The sequence below is a fragment of the Notolepis coatsorum genome, assembly GCF_963971535.1.
Source record: "Notolepis coatsorum genome assembly, chromosome: 1".
Classification (NCBI taxonomy): Eukaryota; Metazoa; Chordata; class Actinopteri; order Aulopiformes; family Paralepididae; genus Notolepis; species Notolepis coatsorum.
This window is the reverse complement of record NC_140165.1, coordinates 180,579,040-180,598,806: the sequence shown is the minus strand read 5'-3', so window position 1 is coordinate 180,598,806 and position 19,767 is coordinate 180,579,040. Positions and strand designations below refer to the sequence as shown.

General features: G+C 43.4%; 1 protein-coding gene across 3 annotated transcripts in view; it reads left to right on the top strand.

The window, feature by feature from the left end:
- cluha (clustered mitochondria (cluA/CLU1) homolog a) overlaps nt 1-19,767 on the top strand; it is a 166,615-nt gene that overhangs the window by 73,396 nt on the left and 73,452 nt on the right. For 2 of the 3 annotated variants that reach the window (XR_014620562.1, XM_084330542.1), the window contains exons 9-12: nt 5,599-5,691; nt 8,854-9,288; nt 14,682-14,941; nt 17,909-18,354. Coding sequence is in view for 2 of the 3 variants with exons in the window: in XM_084330542.1 (XP_084186668.1) it covers nt 5,599-5,691; nt 8,854-9,288; nt 14,682-14,941; nt 17,909-18,354 (1,234 nt within the window). In the remaining variant the exon portion in view is untranslated. The remainder of the gene's footprint in view (nt 1-5,598; nt 5,692-8,853; nt 9,289-14,681; nt 14,942-17,908; nt 18,355-19,767) is intronic. The other variant, XM_084330543.1, reaches the window with a different exon arrangement.

Below are 19,767 nucleotides of genomic sequence, written 5' to 3'. Positions count from 1 at the left end.
TATTATTATAGACGCGCGCAGTAAGGCGGTTGTTAGTATCGGTGCATTTCTCTAGACTGAGCTGAATTGCACATAAATTAGGTAAATGAATATTAACAATATTTATTTACAACACATAAATTAACTTATTTACAATTATACATACAGTAGTGACAACACGCATATGAACTATTTACAATACAGGGAGGCACATACAACACTCGTAACTATTTACAACCAGTGTCGGAGTGAGCGCACTCAAGTTGTTCGGAAATTCTGAGGGCTCAGAGTGCACACTGGACGCTCTGACCGAAGAGTCAGTTTATCAGAGCGGAGCAGATTTTCAGAGTGAATTTATTAACTCACCTTAACTAGGGCCGTATGAAATCCGTTTTTATCTTTTCCTGTTTTCGGATATGAATTTTCCTGTTTTTGCATTTCTCGTTTTTAAATGTTCCCGTTTTCGGATTTCTCTGATTTGATATTTTTTCCTTTGGAAGTTCAACTGCCAGTGCAGTGTAATAACTAAATAATAATTAAATAGTTAAATAATACAAAATAATAATTTGTTTAACCCATTTAGACCTAAAAACGCCTATTAAAACCTATGCAATTATTCTACACAATCTCTTAAAACCTGAGGTGTTTTTTGGAAAGATTTTCAGAATTGTCAATTTTCACTAAAACCTTTTATATCTCAGCCTCTGGAGCAGGTAGAAACATGAAATGAAAACCATTTGATAGATTACAACTTGGGCTTTTATTTGAACATCATTAACACATTGACCGCCGGGCATTGTGCCCATCTTTTTTTCTTTTTTTTTTTATCCACTTTTTCTCCCATTTTTTCTATATTTTCTCCCATCCCAATTTCGTATCATCCAATTCAACCCTCCCCTGTCACGAACGCTGTTTCTTGCCTCCCACAAGCCGGCTGCAATGTGGACTAAGTCATACATAGCACAAGTCCCCTCCGGTACTTGAGGTAACAGCAGTCGCATCTTTTCACCTGCGCAGCTCGATCTCTCAGTGTCGAGGAGTAACGCGTGGGAGGCTCACGCTGCCCCCGACACTTCCTGATTCTACTGCGCAGGCGCACCAACCGACTTGTAGGAGTCGCTTGTTCACAACGTTCGATCCCCACCCTTCAGTTTTCCCTCCCCGTAATACGGCCAATGTGTATTACTGCGGACGACCAGCTAAACTGAAAACAATGTGGAGAGCTGGATTCGAACACGCGAATCCTAGCGTCTCCACACTGGTGGCGAGTGCCTTGCCCACTACACCACCTAGCCGCCCACATTGTGCCCATCTTATACCACTCTCTGCCACCGTTAAAAGCCTATGGAGATGTTTACCTTCTTTGCAGGGCTATAACTTTTTAAATTGTATTGCTATATTGACATTACTATGGCCCATTCAACATCGATTATCTATCGTTCAGGATGTGGGAACGTTATACTTTTTCATTCATACATTGTTGTGTTAATACCTTCTAGAATACAAGTATGTTTTTAATCTTTTCAGCTGTAATTCCAAAAACGAGAGTTATAGGCCCTGACGCATATGATAGATTATCGATTGGCATTTCTTTCCCATACACGCTATATTAAAAAATTCAAATGTATATTATCTGTATACATTATGCTTCATCATGCGTGGAGGAAAGGGGGGGGGTAGTTTATAATTCCTTGATCATCAGTAATGGCTTTATGTAGTATGGGTGGATATATTGATCAGATGGTTTGCAAACAAGGAAATGCACAATCGGGTTGAAAACTTACTGTTCTTTTACTGTGGGCCGATGAGACTGGCGGTGAAAGATCCCAATTATTCGACGCCGATCGCCTATATATTTCCGGTTTGTATGGCGCAATAAACGCTGAAATCATATTGATTATTGCGTTATGGCAGCGATCCAAATGTACTATAGTGTTTGGTAGGAGTCCCGTAGCGAGATGTGACTGCTGGAGGAATTTCCTCGACGCACCGATGACAACATCCTGTTTTGTCGAGAGTGTAACTCGCCCGACCATCCACCAGGCGGCGGTATTGAGCCGTTGCAGTCCCATTTAGGGTCCCGCTGCAGCACCGGGGGTGGGTGGATGAATTATGAATGCCATGGTGAAAAAATTTAATATTGATCTCAAAAACGCTGTACAGCGATGTTGGCAGTCAACGCATGGCGGGCAATAACGCTGGAAAGCGTTTTTGGCGACCAATGTGTTAATTTACTATAATGTGCATTGACATTTATAAAAAAAATCTATAAACGACAAATATAAAATACTAAATATAAGATACTGCCACCTAGCATGATTCGGCCGACATTGCAATCTCGATGTCTCAGAATGAGTCCCAATGATACACAGAGGTCTGTGAGACTGTATAGAATATTAAAATCAAATAAAAGAGAAAATTATGAAAACGATCGAAAACCTGAGATTTCTCGGGTTCTGGCGCTCAACCGCTGGCGAGATAACCCGAGAAATGTCGGGTCTGGCGCTGAAAGTGTTAATAAAAAAAATATTATAATAATTAAAATCCCAAAGCATTCCCCCACATGTATTTCAGCTAATTGATTGATTGATTGAAAACTTTATTAACAGATTGCAGAATGGGTACAGTACAGTACAGCTCAATACATACAATTGTTAAGGGGATGCAGACCAGAGAGACTTTCGTCTTGTTTACATCAGGGTCCCCCATTTTCAATTCATCGTAACATATGAGACATACATGACATACCGATAGACAGTACTGCTACATCTATACATTTATGACATACCAGATTTGCAATTACAGTACTGTTTGTGATACAAAAAGAGTCCAGAAAGAAAAGAGTATATACATTAGACGTAGAAACTGTACATTGGATTGGGTAGGTGGGGGTGGGGGGGGACTGTACATTGGAGGTGGATGGGTGGGTGGGGGGGGGGGGGGGGGGGGGGTTGGGTAGGAGTGGGGGGGGGGGGTGGTTGGGTAGGAGGGGTGGGTGGGGGACACTGTACACCTGTACAAACAAACACTGTACATTGGATTATTGACAAGACCATACTTGGTAATTTACTGTACATTGGAGGGGGTTGTGTTCGGACATTTACAGGGGCCAGTTTCGAGTTGCAGTCTCCCTTAGGTGTTTTTTGAGAGTGTTTTTGAAAGTGGGTAGTGATTCACATTCCTTTACAGCTTTGGGTAGGGCGTTCCACATTGATGTGGCATAATTGCGAAACGTGTTTAGTCCCTTGTTTGAGCCGAATCTGGGTTTAACATGATTTGTGGAGCTCCCTCTGGTGTTGTGATCGTGGTATTCACTGACCTTTGGGAAGTATTTTGTCATGTACATGGGTACCTTGGTCGTGTAGTGTATCTTGTAGACCAGGCCCATTGCAAGTTGCTGTACTCTGTCGTCTACTCTAAGCCATCCTAGGTTGTCAAAGTGGGCAGGGGTGAGGTGGGTTCTAGGAGTAAGGTCAAGCAGTAGTCTGACCAGTTTGTTTTGAGATGTTTGTAATTTTGTTTTAATCACAGCGCTTTTCATTACTCTCATACCTTGAAAATGGCGACACTGTCTGAAATGACCTAGACGTTGCATCAGGTCTTAAAGCTAAATACACGCACATATAGCATCCAGCCTTAACACTTTTGGGGCCACTGGGATCCGTCTAATCTCACTCTATAAGGCCAGCTTATCATAACAACCTTTCATTGTGCGTGAGGCTGTTTGTAGAGCTAAATCAATACTTTATATTATTGCTATCTGTTCATTGTCATTGTCAATTGACACTATAAACCGTCCCTTCAATATGCCTTAAATAAATAATTTTTTCATTAATACGTTCCCATTTTATAGTCGTCAATATGAACTATATACCGCAATGTTCTGGGGTATTTCCTGGAAGGCGAGATACAGGGTGCTAAGCTAATAACGTTAAATCGAATGGCGTTTCGGCTATACACAAGCTAGAGCTAAAACTCAAAATGCATATTATCGGTATCATGGTTCACCATGAATGCATGAAAGGGGGGGGGGGGGGGGGGCGGGGGACATCATTTCTGATTATTGATTACCAATAACGGCATTAGCCTCATACACTGACCGGTGGTTGGCTATCAAAGCAAGGCCCGATTGGGCTGTAATTTACGTGAAAAAGCCCTTACCGTGGGCCGGTTTGATCCCAAACAGGATTTCCCAGTTATCGATCGCCATCTGGTAGATCGATATGTCCATTGGCTGATGCTATATTCCTTTACTGCATACTGAATTCAGCGTCCCAAAAACTATTCCAGGCGATTGGCTACAGGCATAGCTTTAGGCTAACAAAAAAGTCCACCCATGATAAAAAAAAATAAAAACACCGGTCTGTAACAGGGAACACTGCATTATCGAGACAGCGCCCCTACGAGGATTTGGCCGGTAATGCACTTTTCCGAATTCCAAGAGTAGGGTAAATCTGCAGTGCCGCTCGGTGACATTGAGTAGGATATTACAATGGAATAAAAGCCAAAACAACCTTACCACGTATATATACACGGTTGGCCCTAAAGCGTTTGAACAGAAACACGTATATATACGTGGTTGGCCACGAATGTGTTAAAGGTATAAACACACACACGCAGCATCCGGTCTAAATGGGTGTTTAAAAGAAATCAGAATAAAACTGTCAAATGTAATTTATTTCAAAGAGATGTCCTTTAAAGGTTCATGCTTCTCCCCATCTCTGGCTGACATCACCATTGTGATAAATGATGGTTAGGCCTTTGTGTTTTCCTCAGTGAGAGATTCTCTTTTGTCGGTCAGCAGCGTTTTGTACTTGCTCTCTGTATAATTATTTATCAAGTTTAAATATCAACATTATCTGGCCATCCTCAGTAAATAGTAAATACTATCAAACTTGCCAAAGACCAGAGTTCGGACAGGCACCCGCGTGCACACACACACGCACGCACGCACACACACAGAAATGGAGAATGGCTTATATGAATTATCCAGTTCATATATCAACTATCGGTTCGTTTTTATAGTGTAACATTTGGCTACTTGAAGGAGAGCGAGAGACTGAGACTTGTTACGCGTGACGCTAGTCTGTCTCGGAGTTGGTTGGATTTGGTAGCTTTTTTCTCCATCTCCGTAGACCACTGCACCACCGTTTTAAAGTCTTAGTGAAGACTTGATTTATATGAAAACCGATTTATGAATAATTTAGCTAGCTCGCCAACGTTACTGTGATTAAAGCAACCTTTAATAAAAAAATTATTAATTAATTAAATATAATTTTTTTTATTTTTTATAATTTCTTCTGGAGGGCCGGGGCATCCCGCCAAGGCAATGGTAGGGGAAACACTGACTATACAAATGATACAATATACAACTAAAGTACAAAATTCTAACTTTTTCAAATGAAAATAAAATAGGTAGGGATGTAGTGCAAATGACACTTGGATAGGGATGGACACATTGGCTGTCATTGAGAATTTAAATTGTGACTTTCTAGTTATGGGATGGCACCACCAGGCCACCCTGTCACCACACTATAGGCAGATGGTTTATAATAATAACATTTTAAAAAGGCTAGAATGCTACTATTGAGGTGTGATGTTGTGTTGCTGTGTGTCCAGACCAGAGACTGGAACGAGGAGCTGCAGACTACCAGAGAGTTGGCCCGCAAGAACCTGCCAGAACGCCTGCTGAGGGAGAGGGCCATCTTCAAGGTACAACAAACACTGCTCCTGTATCACACTCTAGGCATTTGCTTTTAGATTAGGTTTCCTCCTTAACCTCTTAAGCCCTAGCCATATTTACAGAACATTTGCCTAAAAGTACACACCCAAGTAAATGGAAGATTGCTCCACTTCTACAGTCCATTTGTATGTTCTTGGTATCTAGGGACATCTATGGACCTCAGGGAATGTATTCCCAGTGTCAGAAATATTGTGTCTGTTACTATGCTTGAGTAAATTGTAATCAACCAAAGGAGAATATAAATAATTATTATTATACTTTTTTTGTGTGTGTGTGAAAATCTAAGCAGGTTTTTTTGTAGATACAATACTGAATTTTGCCATCCGGACACATGCAATTTGAAATATTAATATAGAATATCAGGCCTATAAATTACCTTATTATGGCCAAGTCATACATCTATGGATCGGCCCAAATCTCCTCTTTCCAATGGCGATGCGTTAAATCTGGATTTAATCCCACCAGGTGCCTGTTACAGGGCAGCAAATACCGTGAATTAAATCTACTGTAAGTACAGTTACTTTTGTATAATGTCCATAGCTTCGGATTGTGACGCAGATTTTGCCTAGATGTTCACAGAAAGGTAAAGAAACAATATATGTTGTATTTGTTCGACCCGTGAGATATAAACACGATTTTCACGTCAATATTTGTAAGAAAAAATGGTTGTTAAATGGTTGTTGTGAGCTGGGTAGTGTAGTTTTATGAAATTTAGACGTCCATCGAAAACCCTGGGTCTCCTCTTTCTTAGGACTACAACGATTTCATTACTGCTTTCCTGTCCTTCCGTCTAAATCGTCCGTTTTCCGGTGCAATGCTCATATATTTTTATAAGCTCATATTTAGCTAATAACACTTAAAATCATTGCAAACAAACGTAGTGCTGAAAATATACACTTTGACTGCTGCTTTGATTAGGGTCTTTACTCTTGGCTACATTTGAAAAAGAAACGCAACATCACTTAATACGGACTGTGATATCTGAACAATGATATCTCCTTGGCGAATGAGCTCAATACCTTCTATGCAAGGTTTGAGGCTGGGAATAACAACACCAGCCTACAGACCACTGCAATAGAGGAGGGAGCCACTGCCGATTGAGACTCAGTGTTCAGGATAACGGACCTTTTAATAAAGTGAATATCAGGAAGGCAGCAGGACCGGACGGTATCCCCGGCTGTCGTCCCTACTAACACAATTGGCAGTGTTAGCGGGTGGGAAGCTGGCGGGGTATGTGTCCTGGTCATTGTAAACTGCGGTTCCTACTGGTCGGTCGGGGCGCCTGTTCAGCAGGGAGGGGATCGGGAGGAAATAGCGTGAACCTCCGCACGCGTTACATTCCCCCAGTGAGAGTCCTCGCTGTCAGGTGAAAAGAAGCGGCTGGCTGACTCCACATGTATCGGAGGAGGCATGTGGTAGTTCTACACCCTCCGTAGGCCGACAGTGGGGCAATGCGTGCAACGACCAGGAAGGGAATTGTCATAACGACTAAATTTGGATGGGAGCAAAAATACAAAAAAAGTTAAAAAAAAATTAAATCAATACCATAGTCCCCTCCAAGCTCGTGGTCAAGCTTAGAGACCTGGGCTTGAACTACGACCTCTGCCAGTGGGTCTTGGACTTCCTGACGGACCCCAGGTGGTGAGAGCAGGCAACTGCACCTCCTCATCTATCACTCTCAACACAGGGGCCCCCCAGGGCTGTGTTCTACGTCCCCTCCTCTACTCTCTGTACACACATGACTGTGTGGCACAGCGGAACAACAACACAATCATCAAGTTTGCTGATGACACAGTAGTGGTGGGCCTGATCTCTGCAAACGACGAGAGGGCCTACCTGGAAGAGGTAGAGGATCTGGCGCGGTGGTGTCAGGAGAACTGCCTCTCCCTGAACGTCAGCAAAGCAAAATAAATGATTGTGAACTTTAGGAGGTCGGGGGCCAGGGACTACAGCCCCCTCAGCATCGACGGGGCACCGGTCGAGAGAGTGAACAGTTTTAAGTACCTCAGAGTCCACATATCCGAGGACTTGACATGGACCACACACATTGACAGTGTAGTTAAGAAGGCACGGCAACGCCTCTATACGTCCTTAGGCGCCTAAGGAAGTTCAAAGTGAGTCAGAAGATCCTTAACACTTTGATTACCACTGGTGAACATGGTAAAATGTGGTTAAATGCCACCACCCACTTCAATGATAGCGTTGTGAACGCATAATCTCTGTCTTAAATTATGGCTATGTGTCTAATCTGCCCGTTGTTTATCAATGACTTGTTTGCAGTCAACATTGTCGAAACGGATTGTTTTTTAATCGGTTAATTTCCGATTTATAGCATTTTGAAAAGCCCTCGTTTTTCAGGAAAATATATAGATTCTGTGATAATCGCCCTTTACTGGAATATTCTGGAATACACAAACGTTGTAATTTTTCTGCCTATTTATGAATCGTTTTCAAATGAACGCTAGATTATCGATAGTATATGTGTACTTATGCACGCTATAGAAGCGAGCTGAAAAATCGATTATCTCATTTCCTGATCAGCGCACACACACACACATAGAGCACACGTTGATATCTCTGTGAAAAAAGCTCTGATTATCCTAAGACTGGTCAAATGGATTCCTTACCTCAGATCAGATGTTCTCCAAAAAGATTATTCCAATTCCTGATCGCCATTCCAAATATCGATCGCGTTTATTGATCCAACGCTGGGTACTGGAAATATGTATTCCACGCTGTTTTGGGGCTCGGCAATGAATCTGATCCTCTCGGGTGACTTGCCTGAGAAGTAAAATGAGGAAGCTGGATTCCCCCCCCCCCCCCCCCCCCCCCCCATGCGTTTCATTCAATCCATTCCAAAGGGGTGCAGTACCACAGGGAGAGATGATAGGGGGTGGTATTTTCCCAATGGAGCTCAGAGTTTGCAGCACTAACATGGCTAGATTGATGAAATATCGCAAAAAATTAAAGAAACGAGTTATCTCGTCGCTGGCACTCAAAGTGTTAAGGACACTTAACCAGGAACTTGCAGGAGGTGGAACCTGTGACTTTCCAGTTCTGGTACGGTCTCTCGAACCACCGACTATCCACCAACCTGCCTACTCTAACCCCTCCCTCTCTTCTCTCTATAGGTCCACAGTGACTTTGCGGCGGCCGCCACCCGCGGTGCCATGGCGGTGATCGACGGCAACGTGATGGCCATCAACCCAGGTGAGGAGACGCGCATGCAGATGTTCATCTGGAACAACATCTTCTTCAGCCTGGGCTTTGACGTGCGCGACCACTACCGTGAGCTGGGCGGGGACGCCGCGGCGCATGCCGCACCCACCAACGACCTGAACGGTGTACGGGCCTACGGTGCTGTGGATGTGGAGGGCCTCTACACACTGGGCACGGTGGTGGTGGACTACCGGGGCTACCGCGTCACCGCTCAGTCCATCATCCCAGGCATCCTGGAGCGTGAGCAGGAGCAGAGCGTCATCTATGGCTCCATAGACTTTGGCAAGACAGTGGTGTCCCACGTCAAGTACCTGGAGCTGCTGGAGAAGACCAGCCGGCCGCTCAAGGTCAGCAGCACGCTTTAGCTGACGTCGTTCAATAGAGAGAACATTTCTTTGACGTATGGTTCCTTGCTTTGGGATACCTAGGAGGGCTGTAGGACAGCGTAATTGTTACATTTGTAAAATTATGTTTGGCTTATTCAACTTGGCTATATGATTTTTCTGACCATGTCAGACGCATAAAGCAATTGTAGTTAGTTAGCCATGCTAGTGATCTAAACCAGGGGTTCCCAAACTTTTCAGGCCGCGACCCCCAAATAACGGTGTCAGAGAGCCACGACCCCCACTATTATAGGAGGTTAAAAAAAATATATATATACATTTTTTATGGAAATGTATGGTTGAAACGTTCAAACGCACACACACTAATAAGCATTGGAGGCTTTTAACCAGGGCCGGACTGGGGAAATCATTCAGGCCAGGAAATATAGTGCAAAATATAGCCCCAGTCAGGCCACTTTTTAAGCAGGGGGTCCCCCACCAGGAAATTTTTTGTTACAAAGACTTCATTTCCTTCATTCGCGTGCAGGGATTATTTTATTTGTACCCTTTAAATGCCAGTGTTTGTGATGGCATCACAAATTATTGTTAAAAAACAGGCTAGCATATGTATGATTAGCAACAACACTGATTTTGATGGATTTTCTGTTTTTTTGTAATGTCAGATTGAAAAAAATACAATATTTTATTCAACTTCAGCCCTGATCATAACACCACATATTAATTTTATAATTCTAACCCTTTAAATGCCAGTGTGTGTGATGGCATATATTTGCCCCGCGGCGGCTCGCGACCCCCACTTTGGGAACCCCTGATCTAAACGACCATCCATGTGTATCTAGTGATCTAAGCCAGGGGTTCCCAAACTTTTCAGGCCAGGGCCCAGAAAATAAGGCGTCAGAGAGCCGCGGCCCAATGCACATCGTCAGGCTTTTTTTTTTTTTTTTTTTTTGCCAGGCGACCGATTTTTTTAAGCCAAATATCACTTCAATCCTATTAAGTTAGTTCAAGTTAGTTATTCATTTATATGTGCTATTTATGAGAGGGCTAACTTGTTGCAAAATAATAATGATAATAATAATAGCCTCATTAAAATACTATTGTTGCTTCGGTTGTTTTCAGCGTTTTATGTGCATAATCTGTTATTTAGTTTGAAATGTTCGTTGAAATAAGTAGATTTTTCGTTTTTGTTTATTAATTAAGTTAATATAAAACCATATAGTCACATTTTAGAATACAATAGAATAGAATTTTAGTATACAACTAGAAACACTGTCCTGGCCTGCTTCTAAGTTCAGTGGCCTGACAAAAAATAAATAAATAAAAAAATAAAAAATAAAAAAAATATATTCTTTATTTTTTTTATTTTTATTTTATTTTTTTTAAATCATCTCGCGGCCCACCCGTGGCTGCTCGCGGCCCAACTTTGGGTCGCGACCCCGACTTTGGGAACCACTGATCTAAGCAATCATCCATGTTAGCCATGTTAGGGATCTAAGCAATCAGCCATGTTAACCATGCTAGTCATCTAAACTGTTATCCATGTTAGCTAGTCATCTAAACTGTTATCCATGTTAGCTAGTGATCTAAACTGTTATCCATGTTAGCTAGTCATCTAAACTGTTATCCATGTTAGCTAGTCATCTAAACTGTTATCCATGTTAGCTAGTGATCTAAACTGTTATCCATGTTAGCTAGTCATCTAAACTGTTATCCATGTTAGCTAGTGATCTAAACTGTTATCCATGTTAGCTAGTGATCTAAACTGTTATACATGTTAGCTAGTGATCTAAACTGTTATACATGTTAGCTAGTGATCTAAACTGTTATCCATGTTAGCTAGTGATCTAAACTGTTATCCATGTTAGCTAGTGATCTAAACTGTTATCCATGTTAGCTAGTGATCTAAACTGTTATCCATGTTAGCTAGTGATCTAAACTGTTATACATGTTAGCTAGTCATCTAAACTGTTATCCATGTTAGCTAGTGATCTAAACTGTTATCCATGTTAGCTAGTGATCTAAACTGTTATCCATGTTAGCTAGTCATCTAAACTGTTATCCATGTTAGCTAGTGATCTAAACTGTTATCCATGTTAGCTAGTGATCTAAACTGTTATCCATGTTAGCTAGTGATCTAAACTGTTATCCATGTTAGCTAGTCATCTAAACTGTTATCCATGTTAGCTAGTGATCTAAACTATTATCCATGTTAGCTAGTGATCTAAACTATTATCCATGTTAGCTAGTGATCTAAACTATTATCCATGTTAGCTAGTCATCTAAACTGTTATCCATGTTAGCTAGTGATCTAAACTATTATCCATGTTAGCTAGTGATCTAAACTATTATCCATGTTAGCTAGTGATCTAAACTATTATCCATGTTAGCTAGTGATCTAAACTGTTATCCATGTTAGCTAGTGATCTAAACTGTTATCCATGTTAGCTAGTGATTTAAACTATTATCCATGTTAGCTAGTGATCTAAACTGTTATACATGTTAGCTAGTGATCTAAGCTATTATCCATGTTAGCTAGTGATCTAAACTGTTATCCATGTTAGCTAGTGATCTAAGCTATTATCCATGACCATGTTAGCTAGTGATCTAAACTGTTATCCATGTTAGCTAGTGATCTAAGCTATTATCCATGACCATGTTAGCCATGCTAGTGATCTAAACAAGCTCAGCCAGGGCGTTCAGTCACATGTTTCAGCAGTGATTTCTGATTGGTTCCTGCACAGTGTGTTTGCAAACGGATAATTCCCCTTACAAAGAAGTATGATGGTATTTCCACACAAAAAAAGATCGTGGCATTTCCATAATTTTGACAATTATTATTATGGAAAATTAAATTGGTATCATGGTTTAAATTGGATAACAACATGGTATTATTGAAGTACAAAAGTGGTACCATAAAGATACATGACTTTTACCACGGGAGTACCATGGTAATAATCATGGAATCTGATTATCAAAAATGTGTGTGGAAATTCTGAACACAACGACCTCCCAGCCTAGGGCTGGGCGATATGGCCAAAAATGATATCACGATAAGTATTAAAATGTCTAAACAACAGATGTATGTTTATTTTGCAGCAATTCTTTGTTGTTGCCGCCATCTTTAGTGTTACATCCCCTCACACTACAGTTCTCAGGCTGGTTTGAAAGCGAAAGTAAACAGGCTTCTCTGCTGGCTGTGGCTCCAGGGGAGTTGAATAGTTCTGGCTCTGCTAGTTTCTTTTCTATCTTTTGGCGCTTTTTTGGTGGACAAACCACCGCACATGTGCACCGTGACTCATGACTGGAGACTAGCTTTGCTAGCACACATAGCCTACTGTGTACAGACGGTTTCAAACAGTATTTTAAATTAGAAAGCAAACAAAAAAACAGCCTGCAGAATAATGAAAGACCCTCACCACCCCAACAACAGCCTGTTCCAGCTGCTGAGGTCAGGCAGACGCCTGCGAACCCCAGCTACTAGGACAGAGAGGCTTCGGCTCAGCTTCTTCCCCCAGGCCATCAGAGCCTTGAACACTGAACACTGAGTGCCACAGAACACTGAGCTCTCCACACACAAGCACACATGAGCACACACACGACACGCACGCTGTACACGCTCGCACACTAGCAGCCACTTTAACATGAGCAAGCACACACTCATGCTGCACACGCCCACACTTATGGCCACAAAGGAAAGGTCACTTTAAAAATAGTATAGCAACAGTAACAGTGTATTGCACTACCAAAGGACCTAGCATGTCCTCCATGCTCTGTAAATAACTTATGTACAAATACCGAGATGCCCCACTATGTTACCTGTTTATTGCACAATGTTGTTTTATTGGATTCTATTATATGTTGTACTACTGTATTGCACATCGTTGCGGGCAAGACCACCCGCATTTCATTGTATACTTGTATGCCGTGACAAATAAAACTCTTGACTTGACTTGAAATAAATGGACAAGAGAAAAATATATCTCAATTTGGTCAGTATTGTCATTTGGACAAGCAAAGCCATTACATTAAGTTGCAGGCAAGAAAGACAAGTCTGTCCACTGTCTCTGGTTTTAAAACTGCCCTGTTGCAGGTCACAAAAAGAAAAGGGTGGCCGGGTAGTGCAGCGGACTAAGTGTCTGTCTACCACCACAGAGACAGTGGGATCGAATCCAGCTGTGGTGCTTCCGGGTTCGCCGACCGTCCATACTAACACAATTAGCAGTGTTAGAGGGTGGGAAACCCGGCGAGGGTGGGTCCTGGTCGTTGTAAACAGCGACTCCTACAGTTCGGTCGGGGCGCCTGCACAGCAAGGGAAGGATCTAAGAGAGGTAGTGTGACCTTCCACACGTTACACTCTCCCAGTGAGAGTGCGCGCTGCCAGGTGAAAAGAAGCAGTGGGCTGGCCACACATGTGTCGGAGGAAGCATGTGATAGTCTCCGCCCTCCCGGACCGACGGTAGGGGGTAGAGTGCGCAACGACCAGGAAGGAGATTGGGAATTGGCATAACAACTAGGGGTGGGACGATACATCGATCCAGATCGATACATCGATGTAATTATCAACAATCGAATCGGATCGATGTGATGTAATAAGATCGATTCATATCGATACTCTTATTTTGAAAATCCTGTGGCGAGTCTCATATCCGCCCAAGAACAACAGCAGTAGCTCCGTGTGTGTAGATGTTACAGCATAGCATTCTCCCTTTCTGTGTGTGTGTGTGCACGCGTCTTTGGAAAGACCAGATGAGGTCAGAGGAGTTTGATGTTTAAATGTTATTTAAACATAAACAATATAATACATAATAAATGTAGGCCTATACATGATCATGCAACATCAACAAATTGTTGTAGGAACGGTTTGGGAGAGGGAGGTTGTGAGTTTTGAGTTCCAAAAAATGTAGCTTAAAGTTTAAAGCTCAATATATAAAAACGTGGCACTTTACAGTGAACAGGAGGTCTATTTGTATTAAAAACAATAGATTGATTTTCCTTTAAATGTCTGGAAGAGCTCAAAAATACAAATGTCAAATGATATTTTCATTACCTTTTTTTTGTTGATCTAAATGTTACTGATTGTGTTAAATGGGCATATGATATCATCTCATATCGATCGCAGGCACCTGAATCTAATCGTATCGTATTGTATCGTGAGAGACTTTGTGATATCGGCAAATATCGTATCGTTGTCCAAAGAATCGATATCGTATCGTATCATGATGAAACTGGTGATTCCCACCCCTAACAACAACTAACATTGGGATGGGAGAAAAAGATCATTAAACAAATAAAAATCTTTTATTTTTTTTGTTGGCTTTTTTATTTATTTTTTTATCAATGGTTTTATCGCCCAGCCCCATCCCAGCCTAACCCCTGCCGTACTCGACCCCCCTCAGGTCCAGAGGCACAATGTGATGAATGAGAAGGAGGAGGCGGTGATGCTCTGCTCCTCGGTGGAGTGCAAGGGCATCATCGGCAACGACGGGCGCCACTACATCCTGGACCTCCTCCGCACCTTCCCCCCCGACCTCAACTTCCTGCCTGTGGAGGGCGAGGAGCTGCCCCCAGAGAGCAGACGACATGGTTTCCCCCGCCAGCACCGCCACCGACTCGCCTGCCTGCGCCAGGAACTCATCGAGGCCTTCGTGGAGCACAGGTGTGTTTGTGTGGATCTGTCAGCGCTGTAGGACTCTAGTCTGTCTTCTGTGTTGAGCACAGGTGTGTTTGTGTGGATCTGTCAGCGCTGTAGGACTCTAGTCTGTTTTCTGTGTTGTGTGGATCTGTCAGCGCTGCAGGACTCTAGTCTGTTTTCTGTGTTGTGTGGATCTGTCAGCGCTGCAGGACTCTAGTCTGTTTTCTGTGTTGTGTGGATCTGTCAGCGCTGCAGGACTCTAGTCTGTTTTCTGTGTTGTGTGGATCTGTCAGCGCTGCAGGACTCTAGTCTGTTTTCTGTGTTGAGCACAGGTGTGTTTGTGTGGATCTGTCAGCGCTGTAGGACTCTAGTCTGTTTTCTGTTGAGCACAGGTGTGTTTGTGTGGATCTGTCAGCGCTGTAGGACTCTAGTCTGTTTTCTGTGTTGAGCACAGGTGTGTTTGTGTGGATCTGTCAGCGCTGTAGGACTCTAGTCTGTGTTCTGTGTTGAGCACAGGTGTGTTTGTGTGGATCTGTCAGCGCTGTAGGACTCTAGTCTGTGTTCTGTGTTGAGCACAGGTGTGTTTGGATCTGTCAGCGCTGTAGGACTCTAGTCTGTGTTCTGTGTTGAGCACAGGTGTGTTTGGATCTGTCAGCGCTGTAGGACTCTAGTCTGTTTTCTGTGTTGAGCACAGGTGTGTTTGTGTGGATCTGTCAGCGCTGCAGGACTCTAGTCTGTTCTCTGTGTTGAGCACAGGTGTGTTTGTGTGGATCTGTCAGCGCTGCAGGACTCGAGTCTGTTTTCTGTGTTTGTGTGGATCTGTCAGCGCTGCAGGACTCGAGTCTGTTTTCTGTGTTGAGCACAGGTGTGTTTGTGTGGATCTGTCAGCGCTGTAGGACTCGAGTCTGTTCTCTGTGTTGAGCACAGGTGTGTTTGTGTGGATCTGTCAGCGCTGTAGGACTCGAGTCTGTTTTCTGTGTTGCCATGCTGACGTTTTTCACTGTCTATCTAAGAATTTTCAAAAGAACACATTTTCTCCACCTGATGTAAAATATATATATATATATATATTTGTCTTTCCCCCGCCATAATGTTGCAAAATAAATGATCAGATAATAATTGTAATGCCGTGAAACCGTGATAATTACTTGGGACTATAATCGTACCATCAAAATCTCACACCATAACACCCCTAGCTGCATGGGGAGTGTTGTGAAGGGCCAGATTAAAGCTGAGAATCTACATTTATTGTTTTATATACCTTGTATATTATTTATATATACACGGTATATCCCTTTAAGCCTGCGTTTGAATCATAGTAATATTCGCTTTCCTTATTGGATAACGCCATCGGCGCCAGACCGCAAGCCCCCAAAGTCAGGTTCAAAGGCGAGTCCGGGCAACATGTCGCAACATGCCCGGAGACAGCGCATTGATTCGAGACGAGAACTGAGGTTCGGCACTAGATAGCCACTTAAGTATATATACGGCGGCAGGTGCGAACAGTAGCTGTTCGTGCAGCAAGTTCAACGTTCAGAAGTTCGGTAAAACAGTGAAGTGAGAAGCAGTGCGTCTAACAGAGCGTTGAGAACCACGTGCGAAGTGAATAGTAAAAGTGTCAGATTTAATGCAGTAACGTCAAGTTCGACTTAGCTTAATGTGAAGTAAAGAGTCGTTAATTATTGTGTATCGTGCCAACAGCTGTTCGTTCGTGTGTAGCATTACCCAGCAGTTCGTTCGTTTAGCTAGTGGACCTTAGCCAGTGCGCGTGGACTAAATACATTGGTACCAGCACACGAGGAGGCCTAGTCGGAGAACCTACTGGACATGTGCACAGGAGAACCGACGGCGGCGATTGCAGAACCAGTATTGGTTGGATTATATTGATTGTGGAACGTACTACCTGGAGAAGAGCATCGTTAATCTCCACTGTCGTTTGGATTTAACCACCTTGAGGATCTACATTCGGGCTGGCCTCATGGACCGAGGCTAGCTGGCTATCATCATTGCTATTGGGCAATTGGATTACAGTTATTGCTTTTGATGCTGAGCTTTGGATTACAAGGACTGGCTTCTGTACGTGAATCCCCTTCTTCTTCAATTGAACAGACTGAGTATCCGAACATTCCTCTCTCCTCCAGAGCTTACAACTCTGGGAGGAACCCCATTGTCTCCAGCGGTACCAGCGTTGCCCTCTATAATTGCCATTCTACGCCAGGCGGCGTTAGCCTAGTACCCCATCGTAGGAATTATTCTATTCCCATTGACTTATGCTACTGACTGACTTTATGCTTATTCTTCGCCATACAAGCGCGACCCTAATTCTCATATCTGTAACATTTACTGCATAATAATAAATACCCTCAAATGATATTTCTTTGTCAGTGCCGTGTTATTATGAGTGTCTGCCATATATTAGATGTACTGTCTGGCCAGTAATTAAAGTACATACCTAGCAGTGGTTTAATCTATCACAATCTTTAATACAGTCAGGGTTTTGTAACCCCTCAGTTACAGGGAGCATGTCTATGTTCCCCGGGTTCTATGTTCCCTGCTTTGATTGATTGATTGATTGAAAATGTTAGACCACCAGCCCTGATTCCAAACTCTAACCTTAACCAGTTCGAAAGAGGGCCTAAGCTTAACCATTCGAAACAAGGCGGACATTAATAATTAATAAAATAATAAAAAATTATAAAATTTCAATCTATTAATCAATCAAAGCGGCGAACATAGAACCCGGGGAACATAGGACCCGGGGAACATAGGGATGATCCCGCTGCATGCATTCCATAATGCATTCTTAAGTTTTGGTTTCGGCCAAGAGAGTGCCAAGCATCTTTTCAATATACCTGCATATGACTCATGCAGTGTTTATGCATTAGTGAATATAAAGTCTGTCGGAGGAGTTTGTAGGAAAACCTCTGAGTGTGTTTGACTGGTGTATCTTTGGATGTGTGTGTTTTAACTGACAGTCCAATCCCTCACCAGGTATCTGCTCTTCATGAAGATGGCGGCGCTGCAGCTCATGCAGCAGAAAGCCAACAAGGAGAACATGAAGTCCCTGACCCCCGACACGCCTGCCCTGCCCTCCACAGACACCACTGACAGCTCTTCCTCCACGGATACTCTGACGGAGAGCAATGCAGAGGAATCCCAGGCGCCCGGTGCCCCTCAGATCTCAGACGCCACACAAGCCTCCACAGACGCCCCAGAGGCAGACCGGAACGATGGCGGTGCTACCCCCACTACTTCCATCGTCGCGGAAGACTCCTCCAAGCGCGCCATCAACGGGCCGTCCGGGCCCGTGGTGGCCACCCCGAATGGGGCGTGTGAGAGCCCTCTGGAGGGTAAGGAGGCTGAGGAAAGTATCCCGGGGTTAGCCCAGGCCAAAGAGCTGGCAGAGTCCTTAGTTGCCCAGGACGGATCTGGGATTGGTACGTCCAAAAACACACCTCCCACCCCCCTGGTGGGGAGGACAGCCAAAGCAGACGAGGACCAGACAAGGGGGAGTGCTTTACTCTGGTGGACAAGTGCATAGAGTTTTATCAATAAGAATAGCTCTGGTGTGTCAGATTGTGGACGCATACATGATAAATAAGCATTTTCTTCTTTGTAGGCTTTCATTGCGTAGTGAGTGTGTGTTTGTGTGTATCAGGGTTCCTATGGTTCCTACAGATCTGGAAAAGTTATTTTCAAAAGTGTTCATATTTTTTGTTTTTGTTTTGCCAGTCATCGATAAAGTGTTTTAAGTCGAGGTTGTCTCTACCGGTAAAAAAATTAAGGTTGATTACCCAAAAAAAGAAATGACCATATTACATACAGGTCCCAAGTTCTAGATATAACTAGCATGAAAGAGGACTGGGGACATTTAAAAACAACATGAACTCATACATGAAATGATGCTCTGTCATGGAATGTACAAGAAAAACTGTGTGAAGAATAGTCGTAGAACTACTACATGAAGTACTATAATGTGTAGTACTCAGTGGCATATTTCCACCTAGTTGGCTACCCCTGGTCCGTCCATCGTCTGCAATGGAGGGGGTGGGGATAGCATGATGAACCCCCTCCCCGTTCTTCCCCACATCTCCCTTTTTCTAAGCGGTTGAAATAACAATTTCTGACCAAATTAACCGTCTCCTAATGTCTGCCCTGGTCGCGTGTATCACTTCCGCAACGGATTTAGTTGGATTTCGGTTTCCGGGTTCGCCTGATTGGCCGCGACGGCCACATGACACGCCATGGCACGCCCCCGCGGCAGCGGCAGAGGCGCCGCTACACGCTGCTGTGTTTCACTGCTGCTTTCCCACTTCAACGTTAATGCTCACTTTTCCCACTTCAATGACAGCTGCTGCTGTTTAATAATATTGTCGCGTTGTGGAAAGCAGGATGAGAGAGCGTAGATTTCAGTGTATCATTTAATCATTTATCATTTGAAAGGCATACATTGTTCCGAATGCATGAAAGTATTGATTGCGCCGTAAAAAATCATTAAAAAAAGATACCGTTAACTGGAATATGTTGTGCCTTTACACATATGTTGGATTATGTAATTGGTTTGTCATGACAAACAAATAAAATATCGCATCCGCCGGCTGTGTCTGGCTTGCTCCAGCGCCAGGGGTGTAGTGCTGGGCATACGCGGTCAAACGACGTTTGGGCTTCGTCACTGAGGCAGAATTGCGCGCATCCTATTATTATGCAAAGTCTAGTGTGTGTGTGTGTGTGTGTGTGTTGGGCGTGTGTTATGTGACAAAAGACCGCCCGTCTCGTCCCCATCTCCGTCATGAAAGAGGAGAGATGCGCGGGAGCGCGCGTGCACGTGGCGTTTGGCCTTGGCCCATATT